This window comes from Anser cygnoides, chromosome 3 (genome assembly GCF_040182565.1).
Source record: "Anser cygnoides isolate HZ-2024a breed goose chromosome 3, Taihu_goose_T2T_genome, whole genome shotgun sequence".
NCBI classification, from domain to species: domain Eukaryota; kingdom Metazoa; phylum Chordata; class Aves; order Anseriformes; family Anatidae; genus Anser; species Anser cygnoides.
The window spans coordinates 100805259-100821059 of NC_089875.1; the positions used below are offsets into that span (position 1 = coordinate 100805259).

At 40.4% G+C, this 15801-nt stretch overlaps 1 protein-coding gene across 7 annotated transcripts in view; it reads right to left on the minus strand.

Annotated features, from left to right (window-relative positions):
- The window catches only part of ARHGEF10 (Rho guanine nucleotide exchange factor 10), a 121108-nt gene that overhangs the window by 88275 nt on the left and 17032 nt on the right, over positions 1 to 15801 (minus strand). For 6 of the 7 annotated variants that reach the window (XM_066994812.1, XM_066994813.1, XM_048051736.2 and 3 more), the window contains one exon: positions 1005 to 1175. In XM_066994812.1, the coding sequence (XP_066850913.1) occupies positions 1005 to 1175 (171 nt within the window). Of the gene's footprint in view, positions 1 to 1004; positions 1176 to 8417; positions 8731 to 15801 lie in introns of those variants that run through there. The other variant, XM_066994815.1, reaches the window with a different exon arrangement.

A 15801-nucleotide genomic window follows, 5' to 3' on the forward strand; every position in this document is an offset into this window, starting at 1 on the left:
TCAAGTTGCAAGTCATATTTTAGAGGAATTTGTGTCTTATATACACAAATAAAAGAAACATTTTAGGAATAGCCATGAGCAAAGAAAAAGCTCACTGGAGGTATGCTCTTCAGAGAGCTGTCCTGAAAATGCTCTGATAAGGAAAGGGGAAAGAAAATAACTTTTCATTTTTTGCTCCTTGAAAATAAATTATTTTCTGATACACAAACTTCCTGGTATCTCTAGAGACAAGCTGGGGCACAACATAACCAAAGGCTACTCTGAAGCAAGCTACAGAATTGGATCCCAAGCGATCAGAAGTTTTCAAGCTGTAAGCATGTCTTCACAAAAGGATGAGCAAACAAGAATTTTTCAGGGAAAAGCCATGTTTTAAGTTCCAGGTTGTCAATCTGCTCAGTCACCTGACAAGTTATTTGTCTCTCATTGCCATGAGCACAATGACTGTTTACAAAAGGAAACTGGATCAAAGTCAGCAAAATCAGCTGTTGTCAATTTGAGTAGAATACAGCGATTTCCAGAACATACCTCAGCACTGGGAACATCTGCAAGCATTGTAAAAATATTTTAATGTCTAATAAAATAAGACTCCTGTTATGAACAAGATTTTTACATTCTGACTTTTTTTTTTTTTATGCACATCATAAGATCAGCAACCAGCAAGCTTAGCTGTGAAGGCAGGTTATCTCGAGCCATCTTCATGCTATTACAGCTGCAAGGGAGTAAAGGTTTTCCTGTAGCATGGCACTAGGACTGAGACTGGCACGTTGCTTTACGTTGGATGTGGATGGGAAACCTGAGAGAAACTGCGTGTGACAATGTGATTTGTGATGTGTGATTTGACAACTTGCCTTGTCAAATCTACCACAAGTCCAGCTAGCACAAATAATCAAAACATTTGCACAGCTATTCTATGGATCTCTCTTTTTTACAAGCATTTTTATTCCATCATCAGTCTTGCCTCTTTACTTAGCCTAAGGGAGGCAGAGCCCATCGGGGTGACTTACCGGTGCCATTAGCCTCTTGGTGCTCTGCGTTACTTCCAGGATCAGGAGGAGGTGGCACAAGGGCTTGCCTGTCTGCTTCTGGTATCTCATCTCCACTGTCGAAGTCGAACTGTTCTCCCTCGTCCTCCTCTTCATCATTTGTACCCGTGGCTTTAGGCTCTTGCTCTAGAACTATGCAGAAAGACATGCTTTGTTTTTTTGCTCTTTAATAATGGATGTCAGATGTTAGGCAGGTGCTCTACTTTATGAATGAAGCCCATAAAATGACACCCGAAAATGTTACGTCACTGGAACAGAATAGAGATTTCTCAACATGTTGATACCCTCTGGCAGTTTACAAGAAATCCTTTAATATAACTAAATTGCCCAGAAAGCAACAGAAACTGACAATACAGCTACCTTTTTGTCCTAGTTCATTATGGCAAAAGCAAACAAGATTTACAAAAACATTAAAGCAGCTGATTCTTTAAGCTAGAAAAGTTCACAAACGAATGTAGTTGGACAGGGACTCTTCTATATCAAATCACTTTTCCTTTCTAATTCCAATTTTCCATGCCTATTCTTTCTTAACAGAATCAAAATGACAGCGACCGTAACTTTCTTCACGCACATCATTAAAGAGCAGCAGATTGTTTTCCCTACCCCAATCTGAGACGGTATGTTACACGAGGTCATTGGTTTAAATCTATTAACCCCATTACCACACACTTCAGTCATCGAGGTACATTTTGGAATGGGGGGGGGGGTTACCTTTGAAAAATGAACAGCTTAAATAAAGTACATCCGAACGTGGCTGGGACCTGGAGCATTTGGGCTATTTTTGTCTTTGCTTATGAGCAACCTGCACCACACCCTTGCTAACCCATGCAGGGGTGGGGAGCAAGGAGAAGAGCTGAGCAGTTTCCCTCAGTGTTATCGTTCTTATCCACATGAGCATGAAGAACCCAGGAGGATTTTAAACTTCTCACTGCATTATCTATCTACTGCTCTTTTTACCACATAATTGCATCGCATGAAACTTGAGGGCAGGATCCAAAGCTTCTGCTGGAGATGCTCTGCTGAGCAGGGGTGGCCACTGCAGCTGCAGGGAGGAAGCCCAAACACCCCGGACCCCTCTGTTTCCACAAAAGGGCTCCACCCCTCCCTCTCTAGACCTGCCACAGCTGCTCCACTACCATCTGGAAAGAAAACTCGCTATCAGAGGTCTCTGTGCAGAAACATCTGTGGAAATTCTTCAGCCCAACTAACCTCCCAAGCTCCTCCCCAAAACCATTCTTAGACAGGAGTTCAACAATGCATTAAAATGTAATAAAAGCACATAGTTACAGGAAATACAAAAACAAAAATATATTTTAATAACGTAAATACACAAATATTTTATAAACAGATAAATGAAGTTCATAGGGTTTTCCCCCTCCTTCAGGTAACACGATATTAAAAACAAAGTCATGCAAGGACGGCTGGATCTCCTGAATCTGGACGCTTATCAGCTGTTCTGCCATGCAGGACTGCTTGGATTGTCATGGTAATCAGCATTCTTGCCAAGGCTTCTGTTTCTTCGGGCAGGCTGAGCCAGCATATTTTATCACAGCCGCAAATAACAAGATCTTTCATGCAGTCTCTCTGTAGGAGAGAAAGTGAACTAATTGCAAAAATATTAAGGAACAAAAAAGGGGTTTCCCTGCGTTTACGGTCACGGTTTGTGGCTGAGGCAGCAGGACATTCAGTTTAATTTTGATGCTTTTTAAAACCCTTTTGTCAGAATGCCTTTGGATTGAGGCTTTTCATATTTGCTTTTGGCCATTAGCAATACTTTTCTTCTTAAAGATGAAAAAACGCTACTGAGCTCTTCCAAGCGACTTGAAGACAACCACAGAATTCTTTCTGATTCAGCATCCACCTGGACTGCCTTTGTACTGCTTGCTGCTCAGCAGGAAAGGGAGAAAAAGAGAGGAAAGGGTTTTATTATTGTCGGTGGGTTTTTGATTTGTTTTTTAAGGTTTTCAGTTTCTCTCTGTAGTTCAAATTTAGTATTTCACAGGTTTGTATTTTCCAAGTAGAGCGTTTTTTTGGGATTACCAGCGCATGGAATAGTGGTTAGTCACCCAGACTACGCAGACAAGTAAGTAGATGGCACTCAGAAGTTGGTAACAGCCAGAATATCACAACTTAAAGTGTGCACACGCTGCCACGGGCCACTCCTCTTGCTGTTCTATACAAGCGAGCATCAGCAGCAAACCCTACCAACACATAAAAAAGCTCTTCTGCATTTTGTGTAGTGGGAGGAGAAGGAAGGTGAGATAACCAGCAAGGGTTAAACTTGCTCTGCTCACTTCTACAGGATTAGGTCACACTCAAAACCTGAGTGGTGCTTGAGCAGGGCTGAAGGAAGAGCAGGGAACCCACCTGCTCACCAGAGGTCAGCTCTAGAATACATACATTTAATTTATGAAATACCCACACCATGCAGGCAAACATCTAGGAAGCAAGACGAAGTTTTGTGGCTGCTAGTTACGGAGCTTCTGGATCAATTTTTTTTTTTTTTCCTTAGGGCCTATAAAGGTAGCTTAGGTATCATATGCCTGGTTATTCTCTGCTCCAGCACTTTCACACTGATGCAATTCCCCAGGCACACAAATCCAGCACAGTGTCATTTGTCAGAGATAGACAAAAACTGCCACTGGCAAAAAAAGGTAATTTGAGACACTAAAAGCAAAAGGAATGACTCAGGAGCCAGGAGCAAACCCTGGTCAACTGATGTGCTATTTCCCTTCAATTTTCCTCTCCATCTCCCCCCCAACAACCCAACCAACTCATACGTTACAACTGAGGGCAGAAAACCTAATAAAGAATTGAGTTTCTCAACTTAGATTAAAAAATAAATAAATTGAAAGGTACTACCTGATTTTTATTTTTTTTTCCTGTCATGTTTGTTAATGCTGCCGTGTCGTGTTTACATTTACTTTGCACTGGGAATAAACAAGGTGCAGAACTCTGTAATAGGGCACTACAGGATGGAAAGAGCCCCCAAACTGTATCAGTGGCGGGTTAGGATGAAAAAAAGACATAAAAAAGAAAGAAGTAAAGCTCCTTTCCAGATCACACGTCCTTTAGCGATGGCATACTGGAGATAAATAACCTTCCACCAGCTAGTTTTAAAACTGTACTTCAGCTTTGCATCACTTCCACATTTGTTTAATCCTGCAGGTTACGTTAATTCTTTGAACTTAGTGATCCTGCCAGTTTCATATGCAAAAGCATTCTGCTTTGAACTTTTAATTTCCAGGGAATACTGTTTCATTTTATGGAAACGTGTTTTAGTAACAAAAATAAACAGAGGATGGGGGTGATTTCTATTTGCTTCAAGTGAAGAACTGCTCAGTGCCGCAGATAAATACAGACTGTTACACAAAAAAGACATTTTGAGTAACTACAGTTTTGAAAATATGTACTGTTTCTACGGTTGTTTGTGTTACATCAAAACAGCACACACAGGAAAACATATTTTTGCTCCTGGGAAGTTCTACAATAAATTAGGAAGACACAAAACATAGTTAAGCTTGACCTGAATCTGACTACCGAAAAAAACAACATGTATCTTGCAAAATGTAATGCTTGTGAAGAAAGTTACAGTTCCTCCAATCCTTTAGGTGTAAAGCAGAAAGTGGATTTCCAGGCAATTGTGACTGCAGAAAAATACGGGGTGGGAGGGGAATGTGGTAAGTGGTGTCCAAAGATGACAACTTTTTAACATCACTTTAAAATTCATTATTTTTTGGCCTAAATTATAATCGTTTGGCATTACAGACTCTGCCTGAAATTACTTTGAATAATTACATTGGTTACTAAAAATCCAATTTGCCTTTTCACTACTACTTACATTCTTAACTTTACGAGTGCCAGCCAGAGCAATGAGAATACAATAATTGATTAAACCTCTTCATCCTATGCCAATACCATTCTGCGAGGAATTACTGATCTTCCTTAAAATCTATACTTGGAGTTTTAAAACTTGGGAAAAAAAAAAAAAAAAGAAGAAATCTGAAATAAAAAAGTTTCCTTCAGTGTAAGTGTAAAAATGTGATTTTTGAATTAGAAGATGCAATAAATACTCTCATAATTGTTAGCACAGCATATGAATTTATGACTTTTCTGTGGTATGTTATTCAGGGAAATTACTTTTTCTTAAGCTGACTTCAAAAACAAGCTAACTTAGGCTACGTTTATAGAGACCTGCTGGGACATAAGCAAATTTAAACAATTTTATTTTGTTCTACCAATTGTGAAACATTCTTGGCACCATCTGCTTTCCCATTCATTTCCCTTAAACTATTTATAGTTTTAATAGCACAGATAAATAGTTAGATAAATAGAGTGGCATTAATTTTAAAGCTGAGATGAGGCTAGTGAAGCTTCACTAATAATTTTCTTTTAAAGATAATACAGAATTAAAACAAAATAGATCAGCACTTACACTTTGAACGTGTGTGAAGCAAACACACTTTGAATACAGTGCAAATAAAGGAGAAAGAAAAACAAAAGTAAAACTCTGCCCTTCCTTGCAATCACGTAAATCAGAGATGATCTTAAAGAAGTCAGCTGAGGTTTTTTTCATGCAAAATAAAGGAAGAAATAAGAATCCTAAGCAGGAACAATTCAGCAGTCTGGGACACTGTGACGATAACCCTGGAAGCCCTGGACATAGAAGACACCGCCATCAGAAATACTTGCATTTGAACATATCTGTTTTAAGGTTTTAACAGTGCCTTTGAAGACTGAAAGAAGGCTTCTACATAATCAGGAATGTAGTCATTGCATTCTGTTGTAGGTATTTTTGTTTTGTTTTTACATAAAGGTTAGCAGAGAACTATGGAACAAAACAAGGAAATGTATCTACTACATTTGAAAAAGCCCACAACAAAGAACGGCCCAAAGACTTCAGGACATGGTAAATATCCATGTTGCCAGAAGGGAAAACTACTTTTCCTTTTTCCCTTTAGCAAGCAGTTTTCTTCCAATGCACTTTTTATTTTTTTCTCTCTCAATTTTGCCTCTGGAATGTCTGTAGTCTCTCTCACATATTCACTGAACGTCAAATTTTCTTTTTTTCTAAATGATAAATATTTTAGTCACTTTTATCATATCACCAACTACACTGACCGTAATGAAGAAAAGTAGACATTGCTTCAGATGGAAAATGTCATTTAGTGAAAAAATATTAATGCAGTTGAAGCTAAAGCAAACTGGAAGAAGCTGCTTGTCCTTATTCTGATATGCAACCTGAAAACATTTCTCTTTTCTACTCATGTAATTTGGATTGCCACTAGATATTTAAGACAACACAGACCTGTTGTCTCCCTTCAAACTGAACTCCACGAATCCTTTAACTTGCTACAAATTCTTGAGTATCCTGAAATAGGGAAAAGCTTTCACTAAAATCATTTACTAGCTCAAATACATTTAGATATTATAAAATGTTAAAGTGAAGCTTACAAATCAAAGCAAACAGCCAGGCAAAACAATTCAAGTATTTATTATTTAACCTTGATGCATTCCAGAGATGTTCTCTTCAGCCCTCTTTTAAACTGAAAGATATGTTTGCTATTTCAAACCCTTACTTCTCAGTATTCAGAGTCTGCCCAGTTCCTTATGTAAGTCTACAAGACACCGCATAGAAACAAGGAATGGAACTGTGCAGATTTTAGTGCTTTGCTGTTTTCTAACTGGGAACGTGCTCTTCATTAAAGTAACTGAAATAAATAAAAGTAAAAATATCTTTGTGAAAATAATGAAAGGCCTCAAAATTTAACTTTCTGCAGGAATATATATATATTAAAAAAAATCTTGATTCCAGGATATATATAAAAAAAATCTTGATTCCAGGATATATATAAAAAAATCTTGACTCCAGAAGGAAAAAGAATTATTCTCCCCCAACCTGAAAACAATTCCAGAAACTGTAGTCCCCATGTGGGTAAGTATATAAGCAGGAATAGATGAAAGCAGATACTTATTTTTCTGTCTCTTTCAAAGCCAGCCTCAAGCCAGAACTACTATTACAGCTTCAGAAAGAGAAAAAATGCACATAATAATGAATATAATCTCTTCTTAACAAAGGTAGAGCTGCGAACTCTGTTTCTTTTCAGAGTCTTGTAACAGAAAATAACTGTTTTTAAAATTATTATCACTTTTGCAAAACTAACAATTTGGGCCCAGATACATCATGCTGACTAGCTTCCAAGACAAATGGGCTCTAGAGAAGTTCAGTTTTTATTTCAGGTGAAATTTTGTAGCAGAGACTTGATACTCGTCTGTCCTGAAAAATGCTAGGAAGTAAAAGGAAGAACCTTAATTGCTCCTGCAGAACTTTCCCAATTTGGCCAACTTCAAACCTTTGAAAAACTGCAGCTGATTCATATTCAGCTGAAACTTCTAAAAGGGTGTTAAAAGACTCGGTCACCACTCGATTAATCTCACAGCTTTTCAGTGCTGATTAGATCGCATTCCTACAGCTAGAAAGCAACAAAATATTTTCTAGCTGCTCACATCTCCCACTTGAGACAGCGACTTCTTCAGTACCAGGAGAGAGAACTGAACTTAAACATTCTTTTGCTGTGGTACTTGGCCTGAGTGCCTCTCTCCTGCTTTCGTCCCCGAGCACCTATACAGGGAGAAAGGTGAAGAAGAAAGCCAGCTGGCTCACATGCAACTTGCTAAATAGCTGGATAGGGAAGGATGGAGACAAGTAAGGTGACTGGTGAAGCTGGAGTTCTGGGTGAGATGGAGACAGCACTTTTTTCTGTGGGTAAGGAGGGGTGGTACCCGGGTGGAAAGGGGCAGCCCAGAGGGCAAGAACAGGCCTGGGACCAGCAGAAGAAACGAGGACTCATACAGAAGACACCACTGCAACAACTCCTTTAAAAATAATAGGCAGTCAAGCCATGAAAACCTGTTTCCACATTGAAAAAAAAAATTAAAAAGCACAACTTTTTAAATTATTCAAGTAACTTTCACGTTTGGAATTTCTAATGCCCATTCAAGATCCCCAGGAGCATGCTGCGCTAAGAGCAAGCAAAAGCAACGGCAGCCTCTGAGGTACTGCATTAGTACTTAAACGAACCTAAGGGCACAAGAGGACAGCTGGCTTTCAGGAACCACTATTTACTGACACTTCAAGGCCACTGACTGACCATTTCCATAAGTATGTCCTTCTGGGCATGCGTATGTGCAATTTTCTTCCAGAATTTTCTTGAGCACCGACCTCCACACTGCTCAAAGCCTGCACAATCACTTCCAACTGCTGAGTGTGGCTTTAAAGGATAAAGTCAGGCTGTAGAGATACTGTAACAGCATTTTTACTCAAGACATCTTTGACAAGACACAAACATCCAGGAACAATCATCCAGGAGCTACCTCGTCACGTCAGGACTCAGCAAACTCAGATCCGCTTCCTCAGTCCTGCCTTCCCAGCGCTGCACCCGTGGAAAGGATGGCGGTGCGTGGCCTCCTCCTCTCCCTGTGTGTAAACTCCAGGCCCCAGCTCCTCCACAGCGCAGGCAGGAGCAGCCCTGAGGCCTGTTCTGGTTCCTGCCAAGATGTCACCACGACAAGGTGTCACCACGACAGCTGAGCACCCTCCATGCCACGGCACGGGGTCAGCCATGATGGCGGTTGTGGAGGAAGGCCCTCCACAAACAGGTGCCCCGGCGGTGCTTCTTACACTTTTCTGGCACACCACCAGTACCCACAAATTAGCTCCTTGTACAGTCACACAGGTGGAAAGTGTCTCCTTTGCTGGAAAGAAAAAAAAAAAGTCTAACCCAAAACCCCAAAACACGTGAGCTCCCCTCAGCTTACTTCCCTGGAAAGCAGATGGGAGCCAGAGGCTTTCATTCCCCGCTCACACGCAGTTGTGCTAAGCTGGCGTTACAGGAAACCCAGGTCCCCGCGGCATAAACACGTTGCTAATTACTCAAAGCTCACACACACATCCAAAGCATGACCACAACGTGAGCATTAAAGGTCTCTACAGAAAACAGTCACGAAAAAAAATAACAAAACCAACAGTACGCATTCAGAACAAGGAGCGTTTCCAGTGGTGGAAACAAAAGCAAAACCACACAAATGAACAGGCTCTCCCTTCAAATAAACAACAAAGAAATAAGTAAAAACCCCTCTTTGGTATTTCATAAATATACAAATTACATACTAATTACACTGTCAAGCATGTACAACAGAAATTACTCTTCTGGATAAAACGCAAACTTCAAACTCAAGTCAAAAGAACGATAAATCTGCCTGTTCAAGCTTAAGAAAGAGGCTGCTACCAACAGCAGCAGATGTTCGGAAAGATTTACACATACTGCTCACAATGCTAAAAATTAAGCTTGAAGTTAGCTAAAAATTAAGAGTTGCAAAAACCAATGGGCTAAAACAAAAACTATGAACTAGGCTGTCCAGAGAGTACTGACAGCAACACAAGCAGACCTGTTCTCCCTGACTCTACAAGATGTGTTTCAATGCTGGCTACACTATATTTATATTTTGACAGGACAAGGGGCAATGGCCACAAGATATAGCACAGGAAGTTCCGCACCAACATGCAAAAGAACTTCTTCATGGTGAGGGTGACGGAGCACTGGGACAGGCTGCCCAGGGAGGCTGTGGAGTCTCCTTCTCTGGAGATATTCAAGGCCCATCTGGACACCTACCTGGGCAGCCTGCTCTAAGGAACCTGCTTTGGCAGGGGGGTTGGACCCGATGGTCTCTTGAGGTCCCTTCCAACCCCTACAATACTGTGATTCTGTGATTTACAAAGGCTGCTACATAAAACCAGCATTTCGTGACTGTTTAACTGCCTTCATACTCTGCGCACTGATAACCACTGGTATTGAGTGCCGCTGCCAGGAGCCGAACCCTGGTCCCTGGAAGGGCCATTTTTCCCACCTCAGAAGTGTATTTGCAGATTCTGCCATTAACATTTCACCAAGAAACGTCCCTGATGTACAGAGAGGGAAGTCCTTAAAATGAGGGGCTGCTAGGACAGTATGGACGGGCAATATTTTGAAGTCTGCATGAATACATGATAAATCCCTATCTACACTGAAAAGCATCCATCAGTATTAAATGCTACTGACTTTCCATTGGTACCGAAGGGGTTCCACCACATCACACTGCTGTGGTCACTGGGACTGAATCCATGTAAACACCACCTCATCTAACACGAGGAAGAGACATCAACACACAGGAACTACACATGCAGCATGACATGGCTGTTGCTAGTGATACGTGTAACTGAGCACAGCCAAGGCTGCCGTTTATATGAATTGCTGAACTCGCCCTGCAATATGCTGCCAAAAGCACAGCCCATGCATGGAAAAAACAGTGAGCGTTCATAAAACGGAAATCAAACAGCAGAAGGACAAGTCACTGGGAAAAATGAAGCATCCAGCTCTGGAAGAGGAGGGAAAGAGCATGCTAGCTAACCACAGGATGCAAGTGTCATGTGAAGAAAGAAAGACAAATTAAGATTTTCTAGGAAAACTCTTTTTGACCACACAGTTGATATATTTGTGGGAAAATAACCATTTTTTTAATATCTCCACAAGAAAGCATAATCTGGCTTGTCCTTTACTTCTCCACTTTTTTCATCTATTATATCTAGTTTTCCAAACGATTACTTTTACATTGAAGCAATTCTTGTTTAATTGTTTAAGGAATATGCCCTTCTCTAATACAGCCTGTTTAACTCTAATTAGCTTTCTGAAGCTGCTGCGTCATCTAATAATAGTTTGAACTGAAATGACTCGGGAGTCCTACAAGGCAGTGTCACTTATCCTAGGGGCCAAAAGCAGGTGGACCATGAGATCCCACTTCCACAGAAAAAAAACATACAGTTCAGGTACATAAACTGTATATCATACTAAAAAGAGCTGGAACCCACCCAAAGCAAAAGCTGAAGTACCTTAAGTCCTGGACCATGTTTAGCAACATCCTTCCACCAGGCTGACACGTTTTGGATATGAAGTAGCACGGGATTTGCCTTCAACTTCAGATTAGATCTCTTTCTCCTACTTTGTCAGCACCATGCCTTCACGTGATGTAGGCAAAAGGAAATCTGTACTCTGGATCATTAGGCCAGGGCTGAACAACCCTTTATCCAGCAATGTCAAAACGGAAACATTTGCAGTCACTCCCAAAAGCAGAGCTTTTAACACCTAAAAACCTTGACCTTCCTTGGAAGCGTTCACACACTTAGCCTCCTTCCTTCCGTGGTAATGGCCGAGGTGCGGTCCAGAAGCTGCATGCTGCTTTGGGGATCGATTTGTCCTTTTGAACACATTGCAACGGGTTACTTTTCCCCAAAGATAATTCCACCTAACACCGCTCTCAAAGCAGTGCAGGCAACCTGTATCTTCTCGTCAGTGTACTCTAAACAAAGAAAGACTTTAGAAACACATCTTTCACAGAAACTATCATCTGGTACTACAGAAAAACGTATGTGCTAGGACAGAACGGTTGTGTGTTGTAAACTAAAGAAAAGCACTGGAAATATGTTGGGTTTTAGCTGGCTTCTCAGCTAATTTCTATTGTTCTCTCTTCCCCCAGCCTACAGAGCACTAAAAAGATAAACTGACACGTAAACAAAGTTTAATACACACACTGAAGTAATGATAAATTCATTATCCCAGAAACTAACGGGGAATAAGTAGTCAACATTAATGCAGAGTTTTAATCCCCCGTTTTTAAGCTCTTTTCTACCTTGTTATTTTAACAATAAGGATCAGCAGTATTGCCTGCCTGATTTCAAGCTTTATTTCAGGCTGCCATGGGTATGAATCATCTGACCTCTGGCTTTGGTTTACAGGCTCAGTAGGGGAACTCCCCCAGGCACGGTCAGCAGGAGTCCAGCTGCTCCCAAATCCTGGCTACCACAGCTCACTGAGGTGGGCATGGTGATTGCTACAGCCTGCCAAGCTCGAATTTTATAGCATTGCCATTAAGTATTGTTTCAATGTGTCTTTGGAGCTCTTCTTTGCCCTGACATATGAAGGTTCTGCTGTAAGTCAAAAAGCACACCTGTAGAATTCAAGGAAACTCATGAAAAAACAGCAATTCCTACCATCCACATTCACTAACCAAACTCTCCAAAATTCTGTTTCACAATATCCTTTTAACACAGCTTCCACCAGAAACTCTATCACCTCAATATATATTAAGGTTTGAGCTGGGCAATGATGGTGTTTCCTTGGGATCTTACAGTCCATTGGCATCAGAGTCCTCCTCATCACCTCATTTCATCAGCTATGGAAGGGAAAGAAAGCTCTGCCTTGGCCCCAGAACTGGCCACAGACAGCTGACATAATCAAACCTCGTGCTTCATTGCTGCAGCCAGTCCACTTGGGAAATCACGAAGGGATTCCTTCCAACATGAAGAGTCATCTTAAGCACTTAGCTGGCAAACATTCTTCATATGCAAACATGAGAGGGTCACCGAAACAGATGATCAGGTATGTAAGAACACTTCCAGCCAAAGTTAATTTTTCTTCCACCGTACTCTGAAATACCAGAGACCGCAAAGACCCTCTGGGCACTTTCACTGAACCAATTCAATGCTCCCAGGAGAACTTCGAGTGTCAGCACCTGAATTTCCCTTTGTCTCTCCCTACGACAGCCACACACAGTTAGGGAAAGCCACCTCTCAATATGTGCATCTCCATGGCCCAGCAGCACAAAGATCCTTCCTCCAGTCCCTGGCAAAACCTGTGCGACCTTAAGAATATTTTTCAGGAACTTTCATGGTTTCACCAAATCAGTTACTGAGCAAGAACAGACTGTTTAACAACGGGATGTATTCCTGCAAAGACCCTTCTTTAGCTGCCTAAATCATCTTCTGTATTTCGTGAAACCATGACAAGGTCTCATTTTCTTCTCCAAGAAGAAACTGTATGGAGGGTTGTAGGGCTTTTTCCCCCGAATATTCATTAAGTACATTTTCTAGGCATAGTTTCAGTTCCTCTCTGCAGAGAAAGTAAGCAGCACCTAATAAATGTTTCATTCAATAATTCAAACACTTTATCTAACATATCGTAACGCAAACAACTTTTTACTGGCTCTCATACACAAGATAAAAGAATTCTAACAATGTATGAAAAAAGCTAATATCTCTACATAAACTCTACAGATGGAATCATTGCAGCAGTATAAGGCATGGGTAGTGAATATTTACTGGGATCTGTGACATGGAACTAAACCAAGCCAAACAAAAATCCCTCAGTTATTTGGCCGCAATTTATCCTGGCCAGTTAGCACTAGATACAAATCCCAAAAAGGCAAAAGAGGCAAAGAAAAAATAATTCATAACTTTACTTGTATGCTGGCTCACTGTTTGAAATTAAAATTTTAGAACTTGGCTTCCACAATTACCCCTTGCAAGATACCCCTAATTCCGTTACAGTCTGCTTCTTCATCTTTTACAGAAAGCATATTAATTACCCCAGGAAAAAAAATAAAGTTTTGTTGGCATCCCCTAGAACCCCCTTATCTCTTCATCAACTGTCCTTTTCAATCAGGATATCTGGGCCTTCTCCCTACACACAGCTGAGCAAGTTAAGTCCAGATGTGAAGTCGTATTACAAACCAGCTGAATTAATAGGAAAAAAAAAATACACCCTATAAGTTATTACTCAGAAATAAAGCACTAAATATGATCAAAATGACAAAGTTAACCTCTCAATTCCATGACAGTGAATCACACTTCATCTAACAAATCATAAACATCCAGCAAAAAAATTACAGCATTACTTCTAAAAAAACGTAATTACATCTTAAATTTTGTTTTCTTTGTATATAATAAAAACAGTAACAGGTTTAATTAATCTATTTCTTTTCATTTTTTCCCCAACTCTCAACCATGTTTGGCTTGAAGAAAAACACGTAATTAGGAGGGACATGTGACACTGTAACTGCATTTCTGCAATGGAAATATTCTTGTTACTCTTTGTTACACAGCTTGTCTGAACTGTCACACGAAATAATTGATCCTTACCTTAACCAGTGCATTTTCATTTATTTACTGAGAGCAACGTGATCTTTAGAAACAAATAAATTGTTCTATTACAAATGGGATGTCAGACACCAGCAAGCTATTGCTGGCTTCAAAAACAAGGGACCATTCATAACTACAATTCATATTCTGTTCTCATTCTCCTGAAATCTTGGCTCCCCTTTTACCATCATTTGTAACTGTCTGCATGCTGAAAATAGATATCTAACAAACAATGCCATTTAGCCTAAGACCAACTCCCTTTATAGCTGCTGTTTAATTTAAACAATGTTCTTACTTCAATCCCCCAATCATGCTAAGTAACATCTTTTTGTCCTACTCTCGTCTGAAATACAAGCACATTTTCCCCACTGTTCTTTGCTTCCATAAACTAAACCGTAAAATAGACAAGTGATTTTCTTGACAAAAGCCCCAGTTTAACTGCCTCTGATTTCTGTGTCAGTCACAAAATCAGCTTGTTAAAACAGCTAAAACCTCAATAAACTATGAAATCCTTCACTAAAGAGGACAAAAGTTAATTGAATTATCTAAATGATTTTATATATAAATATATAAATACATATTTCACAGAATGAAAAGTTCTTCTAGCAGAGAAATACAGTTATCTCTACAGTACAACACTGCAGCTACTCAGCTGCTCCTTAATCCTTATTCAAGGGTTCTTCTAATTTTTTTTTTCCTTGCAATATGCAGTCACCTCAATGGGAACTTTCATGAAAGTACAGTTATTTCTACTTCTGTCTTACTGGAGAGTGCACTGAGATTTGAGGCAGACTTCCTTGTCGGGGACAGAGGAATGACGACTATTTTAGTGTTCCAGCACTGGCAGGAAAACAAACAAACAAACAAAAAAAAAAGCAGGAAGACACAATCACAGCACTTGATCACATACAGGATATCCAGATTTAAGCCCTTGGCCTCCTCGCTTTATATCTTGCCGTAATGGGAATAAAGAAATATCCCACTTGCAGCCCTAGAGAGCTGATGGTTTACATATAAAGTTGTATAAAATCTCCTAGACACCAGTTGTGAAAGCATATCTTTTTTTTCAGCTTAAAAGACACATGGAAATGTCTCTATTTCAACCCACTGAAGAACACTTCAATCCACAATCTTTGGCAGAACAGAACAAAATTTCTCACCTGGCTTTACTCAAAGCATTGGAGACAGCGGTGTAGGTCAGTAAAAGTGATAAGAGAACACACACCCAGCTTTAACAGCACCTCGTGTTTCCCAAACAAAGTAGAGTTACAGACGATTGCCTCTCAGGTAAAAAGTGTTTGTCATTAATATGAAGACTACACAACTGAGTTTTGCACATGGAAATTTGCACAATAAGGAGGTGATTCATGACAGCCAACACAACTTCACTAAGGGCCATGTTCTGCCTGACAAACCTGGTGGCCTTCCACGACGGGCTTACAGCATTGGTGGATAGCAGAAGAGCAACTGACATCATCTACCTGGACTTGTGCAAAGCATTTGACACTGTCCCCCGTATCTTTGTCTCTACATTACAGAGACATGGATGTGATGGGTGGAAGCACAAGGAATTGGCTGGATGGTTGCACCCAAAGAGTTGCAGTCAATGGCTCAATGTCCAGGAGGAGATCAGTAACAAGTTGTGTTGCTCAGGGGGTCGGTATTGGGATCGGCGCTGTTCAACATCTCAGAGAGTGGGATGAGTGCACCCTCAGCAAGTTTGCCAATAACACCCAGCTGTGTGATGCG